The following is a 23377-nucleotide window of genomic DNA, read 5'->3' on the forward strand; positions in this document are numbered from 1 at the left end:
GTAAATCACTGTGAATCTTTGTTTAAATATTTCCCCTAAAACTAGAGCTGTACTCATTGTAGGTTACAAACGTGTAACTAATTTATGACCCTCTTCTCACATTGTACATCAGGGCATTGTTCTTATCAATTGGCGTCCAGTAGACTTCTAGTTGGAGCTCGGCCACACTGCTGAGGAATGTGATGTAATTTATTCCTGTAGCCTTTGTTTAAAATCTCAACATTAATTGATTTAGGTAACCTCTTATAAGAATGCATATTAAACCATTTGCAGTTTTTATCTTGTTTCAATAGCATCTACTATAAGTACGGATTGATTAAATTTGAATTTAAATAAATTATAGTGAATGTTACACAGCTATTAACCTTACGTTCATTAAATATTCTACTTAGGGGGGCTTGGGTTTAAGTTAGGGGGTCCTCTTTTGCGCATAGCCCGGAGGGTTCCAGATGACGTCCTCTTTTGTGCTTTTTGGCAGCATCTTTTGTAAAATATATCCTTATGTCACTCTATGGGACTTTATAATTCTAGCTCTATCATGTAAGAAAAAATCCAAAGTTGATCCAAATGTACATGCCACGCCATCTTATTTTCTTGTGGAGTTGTTGTTGTCAAAATCTCCTTTAATATAGTCCGTCTACAAAACTTGGGTTGTTTGGGGATGTTACTCCACCACCTTATTGTATAAAGCAGCTGATTAACGGGTTTGATAATTTTTGTTTTACCTCAGCCTGTTGAGCTATTGCTTTGAAGGTTGGGTGAAGTGGAGGGGATACATTTATTCTCCTAATAACTGTAAATGTTTTGAACGAAGTATACACAAAAATGATATTTTTTTCGGTACTTACGTATTAAACGGAGGCCACCTAACCTACAGATTCGATTCTATTAGTAAACCTTCACCATCAGCAAGTTTGGTTGGTTAGGTTAGGTTAAGATAGTTTAATTTGATAAAAAAACATATATTTATGATAACCCAACCTAACATAACCGCTGCAGCGCGCTGTAAAATATGTGGCCTCCGTTTAATACGTAAGTACCTTTTTTTCTATTTGCCATTGTTTGAGTGTTAAACCCAAAAATACTCTGACAGCTGAGACAAAACTACTCCCGCCGTTTTCGCAAGTTACCCTAGGAATAGCTTTGGACTCAAGGTGAGGCCAAGTAGGCAGCTGTTACAGGTTTGAGTGTGTCTAACGTGAACTAGACGTGTTGTTGGAACTGCACCACAAATCTACACAAAGTGTCTGGGTTTCATTCAGACAGGGAGATTATTGTAAGAAATGCGAGTAAAATTATCGATATTTAACATTCCGTCATGAAACAAATCTGGCTTTAAAGTGCTTCTTGCCCTAAACCAAAGAGTTTAGCTCACACAGTGAAACTTTCTGAAAACAGCAAGAACCCCCTGGTAAAGCAGGTAGAGATCACTATTGACTCGTCATCTGGGAATGTAGAAACTGTTTCCCAATTAATTTTCATTTGCACCTAACCCCGCCTGTTACATAAGAATAGCGTATCACGATACAGATTTAGGAAGTCTCCTATTCCGAGGGATTTTTGTACGAGCTACATGGCGGTGGAGACCATGATTGAGCCTAGGTATTTGATTGTTGAGTCAAGTTATAAATAGTAATAATATTATTATTATTACCAGTTGATATGGGGACGCCACCTATGTACGCATTTGAACTCACGTATGAGTGAAGGATGAGTGTTATAGAATGAAGTGAGATGCATTTTGTAGCGTTGTTACTGACTAAGATCAGCTGTTTTATTAGCCAGGACCATTTATTTAAAGCCCAATGATTAAGAACAGCTGGGACCAGTTTCGAACCATCAAAAAGCTGAACTTTTCTCAGGACTGAACCGGCGTCCTTTTGATTACTAGGTGAGCACAATAACCACTTAGCCACTCAGTTATTGTATAGTAATGATGTAAAAAAATATTTGATGGTCCTGAAATTAGCACTTGAACGCACTATTATTATATAAGCCGTATTGAACATTTAAGATGACTAAATTACCAACTGATGTCACTGATTGCCTTTTGATCTGACAAGTCAAACTCAAATTCGACTCGATCGTAGATTAGCACACACAAAATGGTACAAAGAGCGTATGTGTTAGTGGACGTTGTACCTTTTAGCTCTATAGTATTTTCTACTTCATTGGATAGAGAAATGTAATGATAAACTAAGGTTACACTGAGTTCATATACCACTTCGCTCAGTTCTCAGTCATCATGTATGCCTACACTTCCGCCCAAGCCCAAGAATCAAAAGGTTCTTTCATCAGTTGACGCGGCTCGTGGCCAATGTCCAGAGAAGAAACTGGCGCGGAAATCAGCCCGAAAGACATATTTAGAGTCCGAGCTATTTTTAGGTCACTGAAACCGTGGGTGGAACAATATTTTGTTATACGGTCACAGCTTGCATCCCTCACTGCAACTAACTACTTAATTTGTCTGCACTTGTGGCTTCGCTTGTTCATGTGTCTTTATGGAATCATGAATGGATGGAAGTATGCCATGGAAGTAAGTGTTTGTAGAGGTCTCTGAAACATTGTGTCCGTCCCTAAAACATTGTGTACGTCTCTAAAACATTGTGTACGTCTCTGCAGCATTGTTGAATTCTCTAAAACATTGTGGGGGTCTCTAAAACATTGCGGAAGTCTAACATTGTGGAGGTCTCCAAAACATTGTGAACGTGCCTAAAGCATTGCGGAGGTCTCTAAAACATTGTGGAGGTTTCTAAACTCTGTGGTTGTCTCTAAAACACTGTGGAGGTCTCTAAAAAATTATGGACGTCTCTGAAACATTGTTGTCTTTATTGGCTTCTTCGACTCACTTTAAAGAGGTCATACAATGAAAATTTTTTCATCGGTTGTCACAGTTGGAACATTTACGGTTGATACTGAAGAATTACAGCCTGTCCAAATTCCAGATGTATCCAGTTTTTTCTCGAATAGAACCTAGAAAAATGAACATATTAATTATTTTACCATTTTTAGGCTACCACTCATTGAGTTTTTTTTTTCATCCATTTGTTTGTCAAACTATAAAAGTACTAGCTGTAACCCGCGGGCTTTGCCCCGTTTAACTTCTTAATTTTCAAGATGATCTCGTTCGCATGGCTCAATAACGTCCTGGTTGAAGTTCGTTCGCTACGCTCACTCACCTTCAGGTTGGATCTCGTTCGCTACGCTCACTCACCTTCAGGTTGGATCTCGTTCGCTACGCTCACTCACCTTTAGGTTGGAGCTCGTTCGCTGCGCTCACTTGCCTTCAGGTTAGCTCGTTCGCTACGCTAACTCGCCTCCAGGTTGAAGTTCGTTCGCTACGCTCACTCACCTTTTGGTTGCGAATTAGTAAAAGAAATAATAGTGCTGCACCCTGTTGGTAATCCTTATAACTTTAATGATATTGAACATCATAGAACAGAACCAACTTGTTTAATTGAAACAGCTGTTAAGATTCATTAATTCCATTTCTCATAAGGTTAACATGGGAAACTCCAGAGCCACTGGGGCGGAGCCCAGAAGTCGGAGGGTAAAATCCTTTCTTAGTGAGCGTCTACTACCCAAAAGGAAGATGCCTGCCAAGTTGCAGGTTCCTAGGTCTTATGGTTTCTGAGATTTCGTGATGAGTGAGTGAATGAATGAGTCAGTGGTATTTGAGCTTTATATATATAGACTAGCTGACCCGTCGAACTTCGTATCGCCTAAGTTATAGGTTTCCCCTAAGACAGACCGATGGAAAGAAAGTACCGTTACGTTTAATTTTCAAGATGATCTCGTTCGCATCGCTCAATCACGTCCTGGTTGAAGTTCGTTCGCTACGCTCACTCACCTTTGGGTTGGAGCTCGTTCGCTACGCTCACTCACCTTTAGGTTGGAGCTCGTTCGCTGCGCTCACTTGCCTTCAGGTTAGCTCGTTCGCTACGCTCACTCGCCTCCAGGTTGAAGTTTGTTCGCTACGCTCACTCACCTTTTGGTTGCAAATTAGCTGTTGTCATAAATGTAAAAGAAATAATAGTGCTGCACCCTGTTGGTAATCCTTGTAACTTTAATGCTATTGAACATCATAGAACAGAACCAACTTGTTTAATTGAAACAGCTGTTAAGATTCATTAATTCCATTTCTCATAAGGTTAACATGGGAAACTCCAGAGCCACTGGGGCGGAGCCCTTTTAAGAATTTCGAAACGGGAAATAGTTTACGTCCGATTCGCATACCTACAGAATCTACACACCAAATTTCATAACGATCGGTGAAGTCGTTCCGGAGGAGTTTGCAGACAAACACTGTGACACGAGAATTTTATATATTAGAAGATATAGGATCATACGCCATGCTCGTCTATATCTTATAACGATTTGACATTTCGTTTTATCATGACTGAAAGGTTACTCATATAAAGGTTTAAATGATATTTCACAGCAGAATACTCTTCAGTGGCCCAATTGAGCAAATCTCTCTTTTGTAAAAAATGCTACTTTTGATATGGGACTATCTACTTCTCGTTAGATCTACAGTACAAAATTTAGGTTAAACCCGCTCAGTCTATAGCAAAAACTGTAAACTTCGGTGAGACTTTTATGATCCTGAATTCCTTGTCAATGCATTGCGAATAGCAACATGAGTATAGTAGATTGTAAGCCTACCCGTGAAGAATAAGGAAGATTTGTATACCTAACAAAAAATCATATGTATTAAAGATAAAACCATTTTTTTTTTATTCACTTTCCATTCAAGTTCTTCAAGATGTTTATTTCATATAATATGCAATCGAAGATTGAAACATTAATAAAACCTTTTAAAACTGGTATCAAAATTGGTTGGGAGATATATTCATCTAAAATTTTAATATTGACGTTTAGATATTGTTTTCCTTCACTATTAGTTCTTATGCTTCTTTTTTCTGTGTTGATTCATTTCCTATAATGAACATAGAAAAAATCTAAAAGCAATACAATGTATATCAACACTTTACAATTAACACAAGACCACAAGAAAGTTCGAGGATATATAGACGTGAGGTACGGTATATATAATTATTTGAGGAGCTATAGTGTCCATTGGACTTTCTAAAAATGATCATTAAACATTGTTTGTTATAAGCTAGACTCGTATTGTACAATAATAGTTGTGCATTATTTACCATTCGACACAATGAAAAGTACCTATACTAATATTTTGTCTGACCTAAGTGAGGTTTCGAACAAATAAGTGTTATTACGACCCATATTTATTTTGGTGTTTTGTCTTAATTAAATTACAAACCCTACACTACATAGTGTACGAAACAGTAATATTTCAACAGGCGGAAGACTGTCCGATTAAAGTGAAATCGTACTACTTTTGCCGGGTTGGAGCATGTAGTCTCGCATTTTACGTAACAATATTTGTCAAAGATATCCACCCCTAATGCCGGGGGGAGGGGGCACGCGCCTAAACTGTCGACTTTACAGCCCCCCCCCTTGCCAGTAAAATGATCCGATCTGCCTGTTGAACGGTGATCACTGTTCGCGATCGCCGATCACGCACCTGTTAACATCATACTTGTTACATTCTATTATTTTACATCTAGATTATTCCCATCTAAATTTCCTTGGTTCATTTATTCTTCGGATTATAGCTTTTCTGAATTTTCTACCAGTTTTTATATTTTGGACGAAAGGAAACACAACAATAGAGTGATGTATCTGATCTTAAAATTTAAGGTAAATAAGTAAGAGGATGAACTGGCTGGGTGGCTGAGTGGTTAGCGCTCACCCAACAATCAAAAGCCAACTATGTTCCTGAGAAAAGACGGTACCTTTTTGATGATTCGTAACTGGACCCAGCTGTTTCTGATCATCGGGCTTTAAATAAATAATCCTGACTGAAATTGCCGATCTTAGCCAGTGAAAAATCTACACAGATCATCTCACAACCTAAACTCTTCCTTCACTCATATTTGCGGTTTGGCACCTCATCTGAAATCTGGCGTCCCCATCTGAATTTATTTATATTGAATTTTCTGTAACTACAATTCTTGGATGATTGGATATCAGTTAAACCACTGTTAAGAATTCAGTGCATGAAGACATGCCGTAGTTTACCTTATTTACCTCTTATGATGTCAGTTCTCTTTCCTTAGTTTATAGGCCATTACTTAAGACATTTCACTTTCAATAATAGTATTTTTATTTTGAAAACTGTGTTTATTATAATAAACTTCGCCTATTAGACACAGTAATAATAAACTTAAATTTATGATATAAATAATAAAGTAACTTAACGTTATCCATATAAATGATTTTGAATGATTTTACATGATCCTTTTAACACTTTTAGGACTATTTCATTTTTAAATGTTGATAATTTTTTTTTCTTATTCGTCAATAGTTTTGTAATAGTCCCTCTTGCACCAATCATTATGTCATACTTTTTAATGACAGACTTTTCAACATTTATTATATTGAATTTAGTTGCAAAAATCCGTCTTTTGCAGATTCCTAATATATAAATGATTTCAAGAAAAGTTCCCCATCATGGATAGACTGCAGCCACCACTTAGAACTTGTCTGAACTTGTCTGGGTGAAAAGACAATATTTGAATATATGTTATCCCATACTTAGTATGTTTTTAGATACTTGCTAACACTATTTTTATATTACACTCTGGCCAAGTGTTGTTTATGTTCTATACATATTTATTTACGACAATTTATACCGTATGATTGTTTGTTGGTCAAGCTGTTATTTGCATGTACTCATGTAATGGTATCTTATACGACGATCTCACTGTATTTGTTTCGTTACAATGATTCAAATAAAGTAATGCTATATTTCCTGTATCAATAATAAAATTTGTGTTTTTTATACTAGCCTACATAAAACTAGGTCCTTGTATGGTTCGATTCACAAAAATAATCTTGTTTACATTTTTCTTACATACAAAATGTTTACGTCCATCTTCTCCCCCACTCCCTTTATCAAAGATTGGAACAAACTCTCTCCCTCTTCTAAAGCTTATCTTTTATATATCTCAACGTGAGTCAAACCACAGACAATAGACCACCATCTTCTCCGTGGCCAAGTACAACAAGGAATTTCTGTTTAGGATTTAAGCACATTATTCGATACTGAGCTTTTTTCTTCTCATAAATGTTGGTTTCAGGTTTAATTAAGTTCACAAGGTTAGCTTGTAAAAGTTCCGTTTGTTCAACACTGAATCCAGCTGTACCTAAACGTTAGTAAAATACCACTGGCCATTGATCTGGTCTCACCAACAACCCCAGACTACTCAGCCGTACATAAAGTTACACTACACACATGCACCACTTTCAAATTACATTTAAAACAGCTGAGTAAAATCGCCGTCGTAAAAGTTTCAACCCCAAAAATGGTAAGATTGGCCACAAAAGGGGAACCACCCCATTTGTCGAAATCGGTCGACGACTCTGTTGTTATTCTGATAGATTATTATTCATGTATAAATAACGAGTTTTTATCCCCAGTTTGTACATCATCAGCAACAACCACCTGTTGATGCGGTGATTTCCGCATCCCGCCACATCTCTCCCTATCCCTCGTTATCAATCTCTCCCTCTCCCTCTTCCCTCTTCCTCGCTCTCCCTGGCAATTATAGCGGTCATCATCACCCTCGGTTTATGATCACTGCCAACGATTTCCAATTTATTGTATTTGGGTTGCCAAATTGTTTTACTGTTAGCCGTTAATTGGAATTTTCATTTTTCATTTTTTGGAAGTGTTTATGGAATTGAATTTTCTATACGCGTACTGAACGCACTGCTCATTGGATGAATAGTACGGTATATTTTGAATATAGGTTATACTTAGTGTGATGTCGGGTGCAACACTTTTTACTAACTTAATTTGTATAGTACACTTTGGCAAAGTGTTATTTTTACTGGATAAAAATTTATCAAAAATAAGTTAATTGTTTGTTTGCTCGAGCTGTTGTTTTAGTCGTTATTTGACATTTGTGACATTTGATTTTAATATTGCTATTTTTAGCTACGTTTTTTATCAATTTCTAATTAACATATTCCTAGATGACGGAATTTAAACCATTTTATATCCCCTGAAATTAATTTCCTAACCAATATGGTTTCTTGCCTTCGTCTGTTGCCCAAACTGTCAACAAAATGCTGTTGACTACTTTTGCAAGCCAACATTGCTAAAGTCTGCAACATAATGTGTGTCCAGACAAAGTTTGCGATCAGTCATTCTATAATTGTCTAGAATGTATTAGGCGTATAAAATGAAGGTTTATTATACATTTTGCCTTGGCATTATATAGAATGTCCGAGGCACTACAGGCAAAGTATACGCTGTCGTAGGATTTTTAGACATTTGTTTCCTGTTTCGCATCGACTAATCTGATCTAATTCAGCCTAACCCAATCATATACAATGTTTAATTACTCTAAAGGTCATTTTTATACTTATGATTATTTTTTGCCAATCTAATCCAAAATAAACAAACCTTAACACTAATCAAATAGAACCATACACAACAAATTTTAATGTTGTACAGTTGGAAAATTTTTTTGGGAACAAATATCGGTACCTTAAATATGCTTTTCTGACACTACAGTTGGCATTCTATAGCATGACAATTATACATATATAATACATTATACAGAATTCCTAGTCAAAGTCTTTGCCTAAAAACTTCAACAGTGTATAGAATGTATGCATAATATACTTAGCCTTAATACGAGGGTATCTTTTAAGTAATGGCAGATTTTTTTCGTATAAACAGTTCACTTTAGTAAGCAAAAAGGCTCCTCGCCACTTACTGGCATCATTTGTGAACAGAGTGACACCATTTGTAGGTCTGTAGCTGAAGATTCTTTCCCCGTTGGGTCTAAAGTTCTATCTGTGTGTGCAGGTGAGTGGTCTGAGGTTCGAAACGCAACTCCGCACGCTGAACCAGTTTCCCGATACGCTCCTTGGAGACCCCGCCCGCCGCATAAGATACTTTGACCCGCTGAGGAACGAGTACTTCTTCGACAGGAACCGCCCCAGCTTCGACGCCATCCTCTACTATTACCAGAGCGGAGGCAGACTACGGAGACCTGTAAATGTGCCACTTGATGTCTTCTCAGAGGAGATCAAGTTCTACGAGCTGGGAGAGCTCGCCACGAACAAGTTTAGGTAGGTTAGAATTGGGTGTGTAAGTTAAAAGTTTGGGCACGTAGGCTAGAAATTTTGGTTACGTAGGTTAGAAGTTTGGGTGGATAAATTGCAGGTTTCGGTACGTAGGCTAGAAGTTTGGGTACGTAGATAAAAAGTTTGGGGAGGTAGGTTACAGGGTTTGTTGTTTTGTTACGTAGACTAGAAGTTTAGGTACGTAGTTCGGGGTTTGGGTAGATAGGTTACAGGTTTGGGTGGCTAGGTTACAGGTTAGGTTACGTAAGTTAAAGTTCGGTTACATAGATTAGACGTTTGGGTACGTAGGATACAAGTTTGGGTACCTAGGATAAAGTTTTGTGTACGTAGGATGCAAGTTTGGGTACGTAGTTATAAGTTTGAGTACGTAGTTATAAGTTTGAGTACGTAGGTTATAAGTTTGGGTATGTAGGATGCAAGTTTGGGTACGTAGGTTATAAATTTGAGTGTAGGTTATAAGTTTGGGTATGTAGGATGCAAGTTTGGGTATGTAGGATGCAAGTTTGGGTACGTAGGTTATAAGTTTGAGTGTAGGTTATAAGTTTGGGTATGTAGGATGCAAGTTTGGGTACGTAGGTTATAAGTTTGAGTACGTAGGTTATAAGTTTGGGTATGCAGGATGCAAGTTTGGGTACGTAGGTTATAAGTTTGAGTACGTAGGTTATAAGTTTGGGTATGTAGGATGCAAGTTTGGTTTGCAAATGAGTATTGGTCGTTTGAATTTTGTTCGTTTACATTTTACTTTTGCTCTACAATCTTAGTAAGTAAACTAGAACGGAATAAAAATGGTAGCAAACGAGAAAAACAAATATCCAGAGGAGGTGCGTTATTTCCCACGTCTTAGAGATAAGCGTTAAAAATTACGATGTTTATCGAAACATACTATATGATGTACAAGTTCTATGAGGTATTTAATTTGTTGCTCTACACACTTTAATATTATAAGTAGATTAACAATAAATTTGAAGTTTATCGAAACAAATTCCACTATAAAGCTAGTAACCAAGTCTTCTGCTACGGTTGATAGTTCCATTTTAAAATATTCATTCAGTTAGAATGTCACTATACCGGAAGCAAAGGTAAAATAAGGAAATTCACCGGAAAAGACGAGTATCCACTTCAGGTAATTGTCTCCTAAATAATTAATCAGTTCAGTACACAAGGGGATTGAACTTCCACAGATAACCCTTAAACAGAATTGAGTCTAGACGGAGTGCTCATGAACTTGTATGTAGAACTGTAGATTGTGACAGTAAACATGTATGTGAAACTAGACCTTCTTGCCAGCACAGTAAATGGGTTATACTGTAGGAAATACTTGTAGTGTTCAAATCAATATCATTATATCAATACATAAAAAATATCAAAACGTTATACAGGGTGAATCAAAAGTCAAGAACCCTCATATAATAGTTTTCTAAGTGGATATACAGAGATATCCTTTGGTGGTCGTTCAATCTTGGCGTAAGGTTTTATTTGATGATTTTGAAAATTTTTAGTTTCCCCCAAAATGAGGGATTTGGGGGGCAACTCAAAGTTTTTAAATGTAAACCCCCTTCAACACCTCATTTTGAAGTGTTTACAAAAACTTAAAGAATGGCAAAAATCTGAGTTCGCTATCTCTCCTCTATCCAAAATAGTAGCCCGTCAAATGTTTTGAAGCTACACATCAATAAAAAAACATTTTTATGCTGTATGATAACTTTATTAAACATTTTACGTGTAGGGGTTATAATAACGTATACTGTAAAAATAACTTAATCAACTTGCTAAATTTAATACCACTTTTAGTCCCGATAAAAATAAAATGGGAAATACTTTCCCCTCAGTGTTAAAACTATAAATAATTAATCATCACAATTCCTAAAACTTATCAAAGTTAAAATCTGATCTATTGAAAAATTTAAATAAGAGTGGTAAATTGTTGTACGATAAAAATGTGCAAAAATGTTGTTTTTTGTGAGGCTTACTTATTAACAGTGTAGCTTTTTCCACGGAGAAAGCTTGCTTGAACTATGCTTGTTAACTGTGCATGTCAACCTGGTTTTACGGGGGTGTCATGAGTATAACCTAGAGTGTTAATAGTAAAAAGATCACCGACCTGGCTCCCTTGAGCCGTACTCAATGCTGATGTTGGCACTTCTCATGACGGGATTGAGCTACATGTTATAGTTTTTATATTTATAGGAAACGAATTTCTTGTTTAAGCATCATATTACTGTAAAAAAATCGCCTGGTTCCTTTTAAATAATAACCATGTATACGTCGGATTGTGACTCCAAATATCCATTTGAGTTGCACAATTGGTAATATTTACTGTTCAAGTAAGTCAAAATTTGTTTAAATGTTTGACAAAATAAAACTAAAAACTTTTTAAATGATAAATAACCTAGCCTTTTTAGTGAAAATTATAAGCTAAGAAACAAGTATAAATATTTGAACTAACTATTAGTTTATTCGATGATTCTCCTATCTTAACTAGTTTTAATTAATCATCCAAGTAAGCTAAAAAGTCCTAAAATTTAACAAAAAAATGTAAAACACACATTTTTACATTGAATATAGATATTTATTTAGCATTGCTTAGAAATTGCATAGCATTAGAAACACTATAACTTGAAAGGCTAATATTTAATCAATTATTTATTTAAGATGGGAACGCCACCTAGGTGCGTATTTTAACCCAAATATGAATGAAGGATGAGTGTAGAATGGTGTGAGATGATCTGAGTAGTATTGTTATTGACTAAGATCAGCTGTTGCTGTTTCAAGTCAGTATCATTTATTTAAAGCCCAATGATCAAGAACAGCTGGGTCCGGTTCTCATCACGATTAAGACGAGTCTATCCCATCAAACAACTATGGTCAGGATCCTTTTGCTGTCCCAAACTCATTTAAATCAAATATGGGGCAGGTTATTAGTTTAGGATAGTTTGTTTATCATTTGAGATATGAATAATTTGAAATAAAATGTTTCTAAATTATAAAAATGAAATAGCAATCCTAGCTTGACATAGCCTTGCATTTAATGGATTTCGGGGACACTGGCGTGACCAAAACTATATTATGTTTCAACACATTCATCTACTACATATCTTGGGTATTTACAGACAACCCGGACATAGATTGTTGGATAAACTCTTTTCAACACCAAGACTGATATTTTACCACTTCAGAGACGATTTCAATCAAATTTGGTGGGTCTTTGATGGTTCGAAACTAGGTAGTCCTTGATGATTGGGCTTTTAATACATGATCCTTACTAATTAATCATCTGGGCTATGTCAATAAAGCTACACAGATCAGCTCACTCCATTCTACACTTACTTAGCATTCATCCAGCTTAAAATACACCTACGCGTGCGTCGTTTCTAGAATGTTGTCAGATGTCATAGTGGATGTTATGTTGATGTTCACATCCCTATGGTATAGATTGTGTGTGAGAGGTATTTAAAAAATAACTGAAGTACTCAAGTTATATAGTAAAAGTACTTTTACCAAGCAACGCACAATACACATAGAACACGTTACAAGTAGAGCCATTATCCAAAAGAGCGGATAGGATGAAGATCAAGAAGAGTACACACGCAGGTGTACCACCACAATAAAAACATAAAACTGTAAATAATTATATTGGCATACTAGCTGCTGGCCCCGTGCTTTGCAACAGGGGAAAATAATGTTGCTTTCTGTTGCTAAACCTTGTAATCTTTTAATGCTATTGAACATCATAAAACTCAACTTTTTTGTTTAGTTGAAACAACTGTAACGTTTCGTTGATTCTTTTTAGATAATGATCCCCATAAGGTAAATATGGGAAACTCTAGTTCCACTGTGGCAAAGCCCAAAAGGATTTTTGAGACAAGAATATGTTAATGGAGAATATGAGTTATTATCATGCCATGTTTCAGTCCAATCCGACCAGTAATGCATGATTGAGTCACTAAACACACACACTTTCAGTTTTATAATTTTATTAAATAGTATTAGTATGATTATAATTTCATTCACAACTAACAGTAGATAATGTTAACAATTCTATAACTTTAACTAAAATATAATTAACTACAGCTTTTGTCTCAATTTAGGATCATGTAATCTAGAATAGATTTTTGGTACCTATCTCGATACAGACTCTTTCATTACCAAGACTGATGTATCTATGTTATCTCGATGGAGGCCAGTATGGCCAACACGCCGTGGTCTGTTATCAAAGAAAGTCAGTGTTTACAGTGAGTGGGTGGGTGGGTGGGTTGCCTAGTACGATCAATACACTGTAGGGTGCGGTACTGCGGCTGTGGGGAGGCGAGGACACACTCCTAGCAAACTATCAATGATCAGTTATCACCCCTACTACTTAGCAACAAGCCGTGATGGTTTTTAATGGAATTTGATTGCATTTATGCGATTCAGGAAAACCCTTGACACTGTTCTGTCTTAGGTTATGAAAGCTAATGTTCGTTTCGATGTTTAATTAAATACTACAGAGATGCAGGATTTGTTAGAAACTAATGTTGATAGTAATTAACGGTTAGTGAAATTTTGGAAATTGCATTCGTGATTTTAGATGTCGATCTTTATGAATTGAATGTTGATATTTATTTGAATTCGATTGAATTACAGAATACAAATAAACATATTAGTTCGTTGTTATAAACATATTTCAATTAAAGATTTTTTTTACAATTTGATAAACTTTTTTCTTTGTAAATATTAGTGGATTGTTTGTACCTCGTGAAAGATGCTTGTATAAAGCCGACGTTTCTTCTTTATCCAAAAGTGTGTTTCAATCCAGGTTTCATCACCATTTTCTTTATCTGTTGCAACCACGTGACTGATGGTATATTTTCTCTGTGCCAGGGAGGACGAGGGGTTCATCAAGGAGGAGGAGAAGCCGCTGCCAACGCACGAGTTCCAGCGCAAGGTGTGGCTGCTGTTCGAGTACCCGGAGAGTTCGCAGGCCGCTAGAGTCGTCGCCATCATCTCAGTGTTCGTCATCCTTCTGTCCATCGTCATATTCTGCCTCGAAACGCTGCCGGAGTTCAAACACTACAAAGTCTTCAACACGACCACCAACGGTACCAAGATCGAGGAGGACGAAGTGCCCGATATTACGGACCCCTTCTTTCTTATCGAAACTATATGTATCATATGGTTCACGTTCGAACTGTCGGTGCGTTTCCTCGCCTGTCCTAATAAACTCAATTTCTTCCGAGACGTGATGAACATAATCGACATCATCGCGATCATTCCGTATTTTATAACACTGGCGACCGTGGTCGCCGAGGAGGAGGACACATTGAACCTCCCCAAGGCGCCGGTCAGTCCCCAGGACAAGAGCACGAACCAGGCCATGTCCTTAGCTATTCTCAGAGTTATTAGGTTAGTCAGAGTGTTTCGAATATTCAAGTTGTCTCGACACTCCAAAGGACTTCAAATTCTCGGACGAACTTTGAAGGCCTCGATGAGAGAACTTGGATTGCTCATATTTTTCTTATTCATCGGTAAGTACGATGAGCCATTGCCGTCCCATCCGCGCCTCCTCTCACCCCCACCACATTCCTCTCCGACTAGTGGACTAGTAGAACCCCGGCACTCTCCACCCTCCTCACTCGCCTGTACTTGTAGAAAACTGTTGAGTTTAATATCTTACTTGATGACCTTTATACAATGCTATTTACCATCGCTTCTTTTCTATGTTTCAGATTGTTATCCCTACTTTCTCATTTTCCTTGTGTAACACTTTCTATCTCTTCTTTCTGGTAAATCTATCAATTTTACATTTCCTTCGAAGGAAGGGCTTACAGATAAAATCTTGTTGTATATCGTTGCATTAAATCTTAGTTCTATTCTGTGTCTATCTTCTTCCTCTGTATTCCTCACTTGTGTCCTCTCACAGTCCCCTGAACCTGTCCGATGTCCTGTCTATCAATCATAATGAGGGTCTTAGGTTCAATTTGTCAAGGTCTGTGGTCAGTTCACCAGTGCAGTGCGTGTGTGTTAGTGAGTGTCAAGATAGTGCTTTGAAGATCGGTTAGTGTTGTGCCTTCAGTGTACCTTTGGACCTACGGAGAAGACACCACCTCAACGCTCCACACCTCGACAACCAAGTAACAAGTATTATACATAACAATCACTTTGTAAATATTTGGAACAATCGAACCAGTCATCTGTAGGCTACATTTGATCTTCCTCACCAGAAGATCGATAGTTTAATGTGTTGTAAGTGACAATACCAAAATTTACAAATTTACCTAACAGTGATGTCTTCGAGATGACTGGTTTGAAGCTTGATGCTACAGAAAACCCAAGAATAATGATAGTGTATTATATTTTCTTTAGATGTAGGGCTGTTGAGATTAGAAAGGAGTGTTCTCAAATATAGTGAAAATCTGTCCTGTTAAAAACTAATAGGACCTTATGGGTTTTTGTAAGGAAAATTAAAATATTGAAAAAAAATTCTAAGGAATCTAACAAATAATGTAATCTATGATAATAATTTACATAAAAGTCTTCTACATATGTATACTCGACTGTATAGCACTTATAATTGAGCAAGTACATTCTAACGGGATTTTTACTTCATTAATTTAAGTCTCTATCTTGGTAATCCAAAATGTTGCAGTCTAGACGCTACATCCATCCGGTCGTGACGCATCATCCCTTACCGTTGTTACCATTTTTAGCCTTTCACTCGTTAAAAATAAACGTACCTTTTTATCGTTTCTGTGTTCGTGTCCGTGTCCATGTTCGTCTATAAATTTGCAATACTGTATGTGTATCGCCGAAGGGATTCACCATCCCCTTGACACCTGACGATGACTTTGTGAGAAGTTGAAACTAGTTGCGTCATTGCAACAACCTTTTGGATTACTAAGAAGCAGGTATTAACACCAATTTAAAAAATATTCAACGTAATCCCGAGGCTAACGTCAAAAATGAAATTAAGACTTCAACTTAGCTTTTATTCTCGACGATAGACCCTAACTACGGTATTGACATAATTTGTAAGCATATATCTACGAATTCAAAGAACAGTGCCTATATGATGCTGCAAAATAATATATGAAAATATCCTACCTTCGTAGAAATCGGTATAGGGTACACCATGTTACTCAGTATTTTACTGGTATAAGAAAATACCAGGTTTGTATCTAACCATAAGTTAAATGTTAGTTTGTTTACAAATTAGCATTGCGGTTCAAGTTGTTATAGGTTTTATTTTATTTGCCTAAAAATAATATATGAATCGGCGTTTTCTAGCTACTTAACCGTCAAGCATATCGAGTATCTATTGTTTGAATCAAATTTTACCTAGTCTTTAATTTGTATTTAAATATTTTACTGTAAGATTATATTTTTTAAATTCACAATTAAATCTACGAAGTTTTTATCATTAATGCAAAAAAAAAACACGCAAGTTTCCAAAAGATTTTGGATAGATTTCGGTTTAATTACATGAGCAAAAAAAATTCTCAATGCTCTCCTTTGACCTCATGAATTTAAACATTTGTTCAAATACATTCTGTGTAATCAATAATTGTTCATCGTGCATAAACTAGTTTAGACTTATTAATAAGTCTTTTAGGCTTCGAAGGATGTCATAACCGTTTCAGTAGACGTTCGTCAAACCAAATACGGCAGATTTAGCACGTAAATATGAGCACACAAACTCGTAAATTAAAAACACGATCTTAATGAGAAATTACTATTTTATATAGTGAGTTATCTCTTCATTTACACAGACTAAATTAATATTTCATTCCTCAGCAACAGTGCCGTTTTAAAAAATCAAGACATAATAAAAGTCATTTTTGGATCTGATAAAGATAAACTGTTCCAAAATCACTATTTTGTTAATGATTTTGGTTTTGAAATGGCACAGTATAACAAAAGGCTCACCTGAACCAAAATTTCATTTTGGAACCGAATCTTTTGAAACTTGAGCCCGTGTCGAAAAAGTATACTTTCAAAATGACGAAGCATACTATTGCGACGTTTTCAAACTATTAGTTATTGTGTCCGTTAACTATTGCTATACAACACCATAAGTTCTCAAATGTTAACAAATAAGCTTGTAGCTTTATACAAACGTCGGTTTTGTTTTATAATCAATCTGAAAAAGTGTACGTGGCTGAACAACAAATTGATACCTCCCTACATGACTATGTCTATGCAGTAACCCATACAATATAAATAATTAAGTAATTTTTCCAAATTTCTACACACTGTGTTCGATATTCTTTTATTTCTCTCCCGAACTCCTAAATCACAGTACAGTCGAAAACAATACTCTTTGTATGAAAATTGATTGTTGTATTGTATAACTCAGACTTTGTCACGGTAGGAGGGGTTTGGACCGATGCCACTTGGACCAAAGTCTAGTTAAGGTCTCCTGCATTTTCAAGAACATTTTGCAGCTAATTTTACTTCCAAATGATGTGATAAAGCTAGGTGTTTGCTTCTTATTGACTTAATAAACTAGAGTTTCTATCTAGGAATTTACAAAGAATCTAGGTTATGTAATTATTTGTGAGAATATTGTGTATACAAAGTAATACGTACTTATTTAAAAAACTATTTCTTTCTACCTATACTTTTTTTATTCAAAACTAATTGGATTTATAACTAATTTCGAACAAAAAAACAGAATATCTCTGTAATATGCTGTTGTCACTCTAAAACATATTTTCTTTTTTATTTCTGTTTTGAAAAGTAGGTTCTAACTAACTAAATATTTTCTAAACCTATTGAGAAATAATTCCAAACCATGGCACAAAAACAATTAAGAAGATATACTTGTTGGAAACTCCTTATTACTTATTGTTGTATAACTTGCCAATATCTCTTGATTAGAATTGAATTAAATTAAGCAACAGTGTTTTCCTTCTCAAAGTACTATTAGTGTAGCAGTAATAACTAAACCGTGATTTAAGCAGTATTTTATATACACACATTCTAACGAAATATGCACCTTATTGGCTGTATGGTATTTCTTAATATATCCAAAATTCTCACGACAAATATTCCGATTTAATAAATTTAATTTGATAATTCAATTAGAATCTTGTTTTAGTTATCTTCTCTCAGGGTTTAAACTGATTTCGTGTGTTAAAAATCTACGTTTGACCAAGTTTCCTAATTACACTAACGTTACAACTTTATTGTCTAAATTAATTTTATGGATTAGAAATTTCATTCAATTAAATTGTTAAGTCAAATTTAACATGATACTCATATAACTTGGAATCTTTTTAGCTACAATTGTTTGCCTGATTAAAACCATAACCATAACCATAATGGTTATGGTTATGTTATGGTCATTATGGTTATGGTTATGGTTTTAATCAGGCAAACAATTGTAGCAAAAAAGATTCCAACATTTAATTAAAACACTAAAATAGTTGTTTGTATAAGTAAAGCTTCGTAGTAAATATAAATCAGCTAAATAACTTCTTAAGTCAGTGTTGGTGTTAATTAAGTATTAAATTAAATAAGTCATCTAACAGTATTTGATGTATTTAAACCATTCCTTTAATATTTAGAAAGACTATAGTGAAATATAATGTAGTTTTAGAAGACATATTTCATTTTACCTTAGTTAACTCAGTTAGTAACAAGACTTGTAACTGCTTTTTTATTCAAGGTCTAACTGTTCAAAAACAGTGTCGTATTCAGAATAAAAATATTTGCACAGCGTTAATATATATAGATATACAGTACTACTCCAATACTATTGTATTAAACAACCAAATAATGTTTAATTAACTTACATTTTTAAAACCCCAACAAATCAGGTTCAAAAGATAGGAATATAATTTTTTTAAGAGAAGATAGCTAGATAGAAGTATTATACGCCAAAAAAATATAGTTAATCAAATAAAAATGTTCAATTCAACGACATTATACAAGTATAATTTAAACAAGGTGGTGCGCAAATAGCGCATATAAATAGAGTTTAAAACTGGCTTTAGCTACAAAACACATAATGTATTTCAACTTTTTAAAGATTACGGTTTTAAAGACATTTATAAGGTAAATAAACCTACTAAGTTATAGTAAATTTAATTTCCTGATTGTAGATTTATAACATAAAGAGTGATTTACCTCCCTCAAAGAGATGAAGTGAATCACTAAAAGTAGATTAGGTGATTTTAAAGTTATTAACTAGTGTGCGAAGTGTACTTTGCTACACACGAGAGAAACTGCACACAGCCGCAGGCGAGTGTGGAAAGTTTATCGAGTGCAGCAAAGGCACTTTGCACTCGAGTTACACACTATATTTTTCCTACAGTAACTATAAAGCAAATAATTAGTCTTTCAAACTCGGTACAACACGTTTTTAGGTTAGGTTAAATCCAAACATTGAACGAAAAGGGAAACGCTGCACCAGCTGATCGTAGTCCTAATATATTTAAGTGTTGCCAACTTATTTTCAAGCGTACACGTATTACTTGCCTAATTAAAAGCACACTGTTTTGTGTTGTTTGGTTGGAATACTTGGATGTGGCAAAAAGAACTGTGTAGCAAAAGTAAGTAGATGCAGCAATTAGCATCTTGCTGTGCTATAATCAGTGCAAGAAAGGCCACTTTGTCAGGTGACTGTAGGAAAATAAATTGTTATGAACATTTTCTACCCTTGTTTGATGTGTTACCGTGGTTAAACATTTAACTGAAGGATCAGCTGTTATTAAATTACAATTCACATCAAACCATTATAAAGAAAGTCTGTCAGCAAAGTTACTGTATCTTTGAAACTGAACTCAGAAATAAATCAATCACTAGGAGGGTGAGGCCCTAATTGAAATTACCTCTTTAGTTGCCATTTTTCACTCCACTAGATCATAATATTTAAAACTACGCCTTCTTAGTAAAAAAAAATGGTTAAGTAGGACAAGCGAAAAAGGGGTGTAACAAAAAAAAAACCTAAGATAATACATAGATTTAAAGAATTAGACGCTGTAGATATTAAGAAAGAAACCAAAACGTCAACAATAAACTATAAATCTAGGCTACATCTCACATTTTAAGAAAATTTATTTAACCTTTCACAAATTGTGCAGTTCCATAGTGTCGAAAACCTATTTTCGAGGAAAATGAATTCATAGCAATGGCCAGTTACCTTTTCGAAGTTATTTTTTTACAACATAGTAGGTAAATAGAACTATTATTTACAAAAAAATTGTTCATTTTAAATCCACTTTTAAAATATTGATTAACCTGCCTCAAACAGGTCACAATAGTCAATAAAGTAGCCTATTTAAAATAAATTTCCATATTATTTCTCTTGTTTTGCAATCTGACTGTGGTTAAACATTTAACTGAAGGAACAGCTGTTAAATTACAAATAACATTAATAATAATACTGATATACCCTCTTAATATTTCTGTTAATGTTTCCCTGTTAATATTTTACAGGGAATAATTTATTGTAAAAGAAATTATTCATGAATATAGGACATAATGAAGATTCTATAATCATTGTCGTATCAACCTAGGCTCTTATCCTGAGTTTTATGAGAATTATTTTTAGATATATTTTTGTGTAAACAGTAATATAAGCCCCCTGCCGCAGCAAACCTGCAGACTATGTGAATTTCCTTTTGCCTGATAATAACTTCACTTAAATTTAATTTAAATTACACTACAGACAGGTTTGGAAACTATTGTGATAGCTTTTCGTTTACAATACAAACCATTCAACGTGTTATTTGATTAAACCTTAAAATCTATCATTGATTTTGTATCCTATGTAGAATAAATAAGTGTTCACGGTCTTAGTTAACAAAAGCATTCTTTTGTCAAGTTAAGTAATAGCCTACAGTTATATTTAGTTTCTAAATTAAACGGTAGGAGTGAAACCATTTTAAGGCATTTTCAAAGAACTAACATTCTCTCTTTTGCATACTGACCCCGTTGCAAGGCACGGGTATAGAGCTGCTAGTATTTAAATATAAAGGTTAATTTACCTCGATTACGTTATGGCATTTTTATAGAGTGGATAAAGTTCATTTCGACTATGTCACCTTCTTTAGATCTTTGTAAAGAATGTCAATTTTCACTCATTTTGAGTTCGAAGAAGCATTAGATACACACAATAACATTTGTTAGTCAAACATTTATTTTGAATGTTTTATCCAAATGTTCGTGTGTGCGTGTTTTATGTTTTGATGACCTCAATATGAGTGAAAATTGATAATCTAGAGAGGGATCAGAACTATCTTCATCCACACTTAGAGGAGGTATAAGAATCACAAAACGAAATAAAGGTAGATTAACATCTTATCTATACAGGGTGTCTTGCAACCATATGAACAAACTTAGTCACGTTATTCAGCATGTCAAAAGAAATAAAAAATGTAATATAACGTGTGTCCTATCTCATTCCGTTTTCGGTCTATCTGTATCTGTCTGTATGTGACTTTTACAAAAACATTAAGTCCTCAACTACCGAAAAGTTAAGTTGTTTATAGCCTTTCAAAAAAAGTATAGTTACTTTCAACTTAAATGAATTACGTCTACAAAGCTTTTCAAATTATAACTAGCCTTATTAATATAATTTACATTAATTAATTAACCTTAACAACTTTACATGTCAGATCCAATGTAATCATTGAATTAATATCTTACGAATTCAAATTCTTTTTACAATCGTATTTTTAACAATAGTGAACACCTAATCTATTTCAAAAACGTCCTTCACAAACCCAGGGGGAAAATGCATTTTGCTCCTCTGAGAGATTTTTTAATACTTTAAAAATTAGTTGTTGTTCTCCAGAGAACTCTAGGGTCAATTTTTTTATTTGAAATGTAATTCGTGTTTACTTCAAAAGGATGTGTTTATTTATTTCACTTTATGTCAATCGGTGACTATTTAATACAGTATATTAAACTGATAATCTACGAATTAAGCTATAGAATTTGAGAACTTGTGTAAGAACGACGTTAATATATTCGGGAAATGAGCTTTAAAGAAATAAAAGCCACGTTTTCTTTTGTTATGGAACATTAACCGATGTTTGATGGTCTGTCATACAAAATTGTAAAATAACAATTTCGTATATAAATTTGTATTGGATTTCTACAATTTATATCATAATCGACAAACTTCAAATCATCAATCGCGTCAGATCGAAAAAATCCAGGTATTTTACACCAATTTAATGTATAAATTCGTTCAGGAGGTTAAAAAATAAATACGATTACTGCTGTCTATAAATAAGGACTTAATTTCAAGTGTTTACCTCTATACTGGTCAACCACATCGTACGATTTTGAATTAGTTTTGACATTTTGGTCGTAAATATTAAATATATTTCAAATTTTGGGTTTAAAATCTCGTATAATAAATCTCTTTCGTTAGGTATTTACAAAGTTAATAATATTTTATAGAGATAATTTTGTTCATGTTGCATATTATATCCACCTCATGTGGAACTCGAGATGATGTTAGCTTAGGAACAGTCCAAACCCTAACAATCATAGCCGCTAAACAAACATAGCCACTAAAAAAGCATAGCCACGAAAAAATAATAGTCACTAAAAAGGTATACACGCTTAAAAGCATAGCCACTATAAAGCATAGCTACTAAACAATCATTTTCCCAAAAAAGCATAGCCACTTAACAATTATAACCAATAGACAAGCGTAGCCACTAAACAAGCATAGCCACTAAACAAGCATAGCCACTAAACAAGCATAGCCACTAAACAAGCATAGCCACTAAACAAGCATAGCCACTAAACAAGCATAGCCAATAAACAAGCATAGCCACTATACAAGCATAGCCAATAAACAAGCATAGCCACTAAACAATCTCAGTTACTAATAAAGCATAGCCAATAAACAAGCATATCCACTAAACAAGCATAGCCACTAAACAAGCATAGCCACTAAACAAGCATAGCCACTAAACAAGCATATCCACTAAACAAGCATAGTCACTAAAATAGTCATAGCAAATAAACAAGTATAGCCACTAAACCTAGAAGTCACCTAGAACACTAGAAATCATTGCCACTAAACAGTCATAGCCACTAAACAAGCATAGCCACTAGACACTGATAGTAGTGAACCAATACTGTGAAATGCTGTGACTGTGTGAAATAGCTATCATTGAAGCTGTCTTCAACCAAGTTCTGGGAGGGATCCAAAATTAACACAGATTTGTAAGTCAAAATCCGTCTGCTG

At 34.9% G+C, this 23377-nt stretch overlaps 1 protein-coding gene across 9 annotated transcripts in view; it reads left to right on the forward strand.

Annotated features, from left to right (window-relative positions):
- LOC128994798 (potassium voltage-gated channel protein Shaker) overlaps positions 1–23377 on the forward strand; it is a 598708-nt gene that overhangs the window by 532365 nt on the left and 42966 nt on the right. For all 9 annotated transcript variants that reach the window (XM_054419578.1, XM_054419579.1, XM_054419580.1 and 6 more), the window contains exons 3-4: positions 8906–9171; positions 14047–14690. In XM_054419578.1, the coding sequence (XP_054275553.1) occupies positions 8906–9171; positions 14047–14690 (910 nt within the window). The remainder of the gene's footprint in view (positions 1–8905; positions 9172–14046; positions 14691–23377) is intronic.

This window comes from Macrosteles quadrilineatus, unplaced genomic scaffold (assembly GCF_028750875.1).
Source record: "Macrosteles quadrilineatus isolate MER2022 unplaced genomic scaffold, UCM_ALF_1.0 Scaffold_5__1_contigs__length_97177068, whole genome shotgun sequence".
Taxonomy (NCBI): Eukaryota; Metazoa; Arthropoda; class Insecta; order Hemiptera; family Cicadellidae; genus Macrosteles; species Macrosteles quadrilineatus.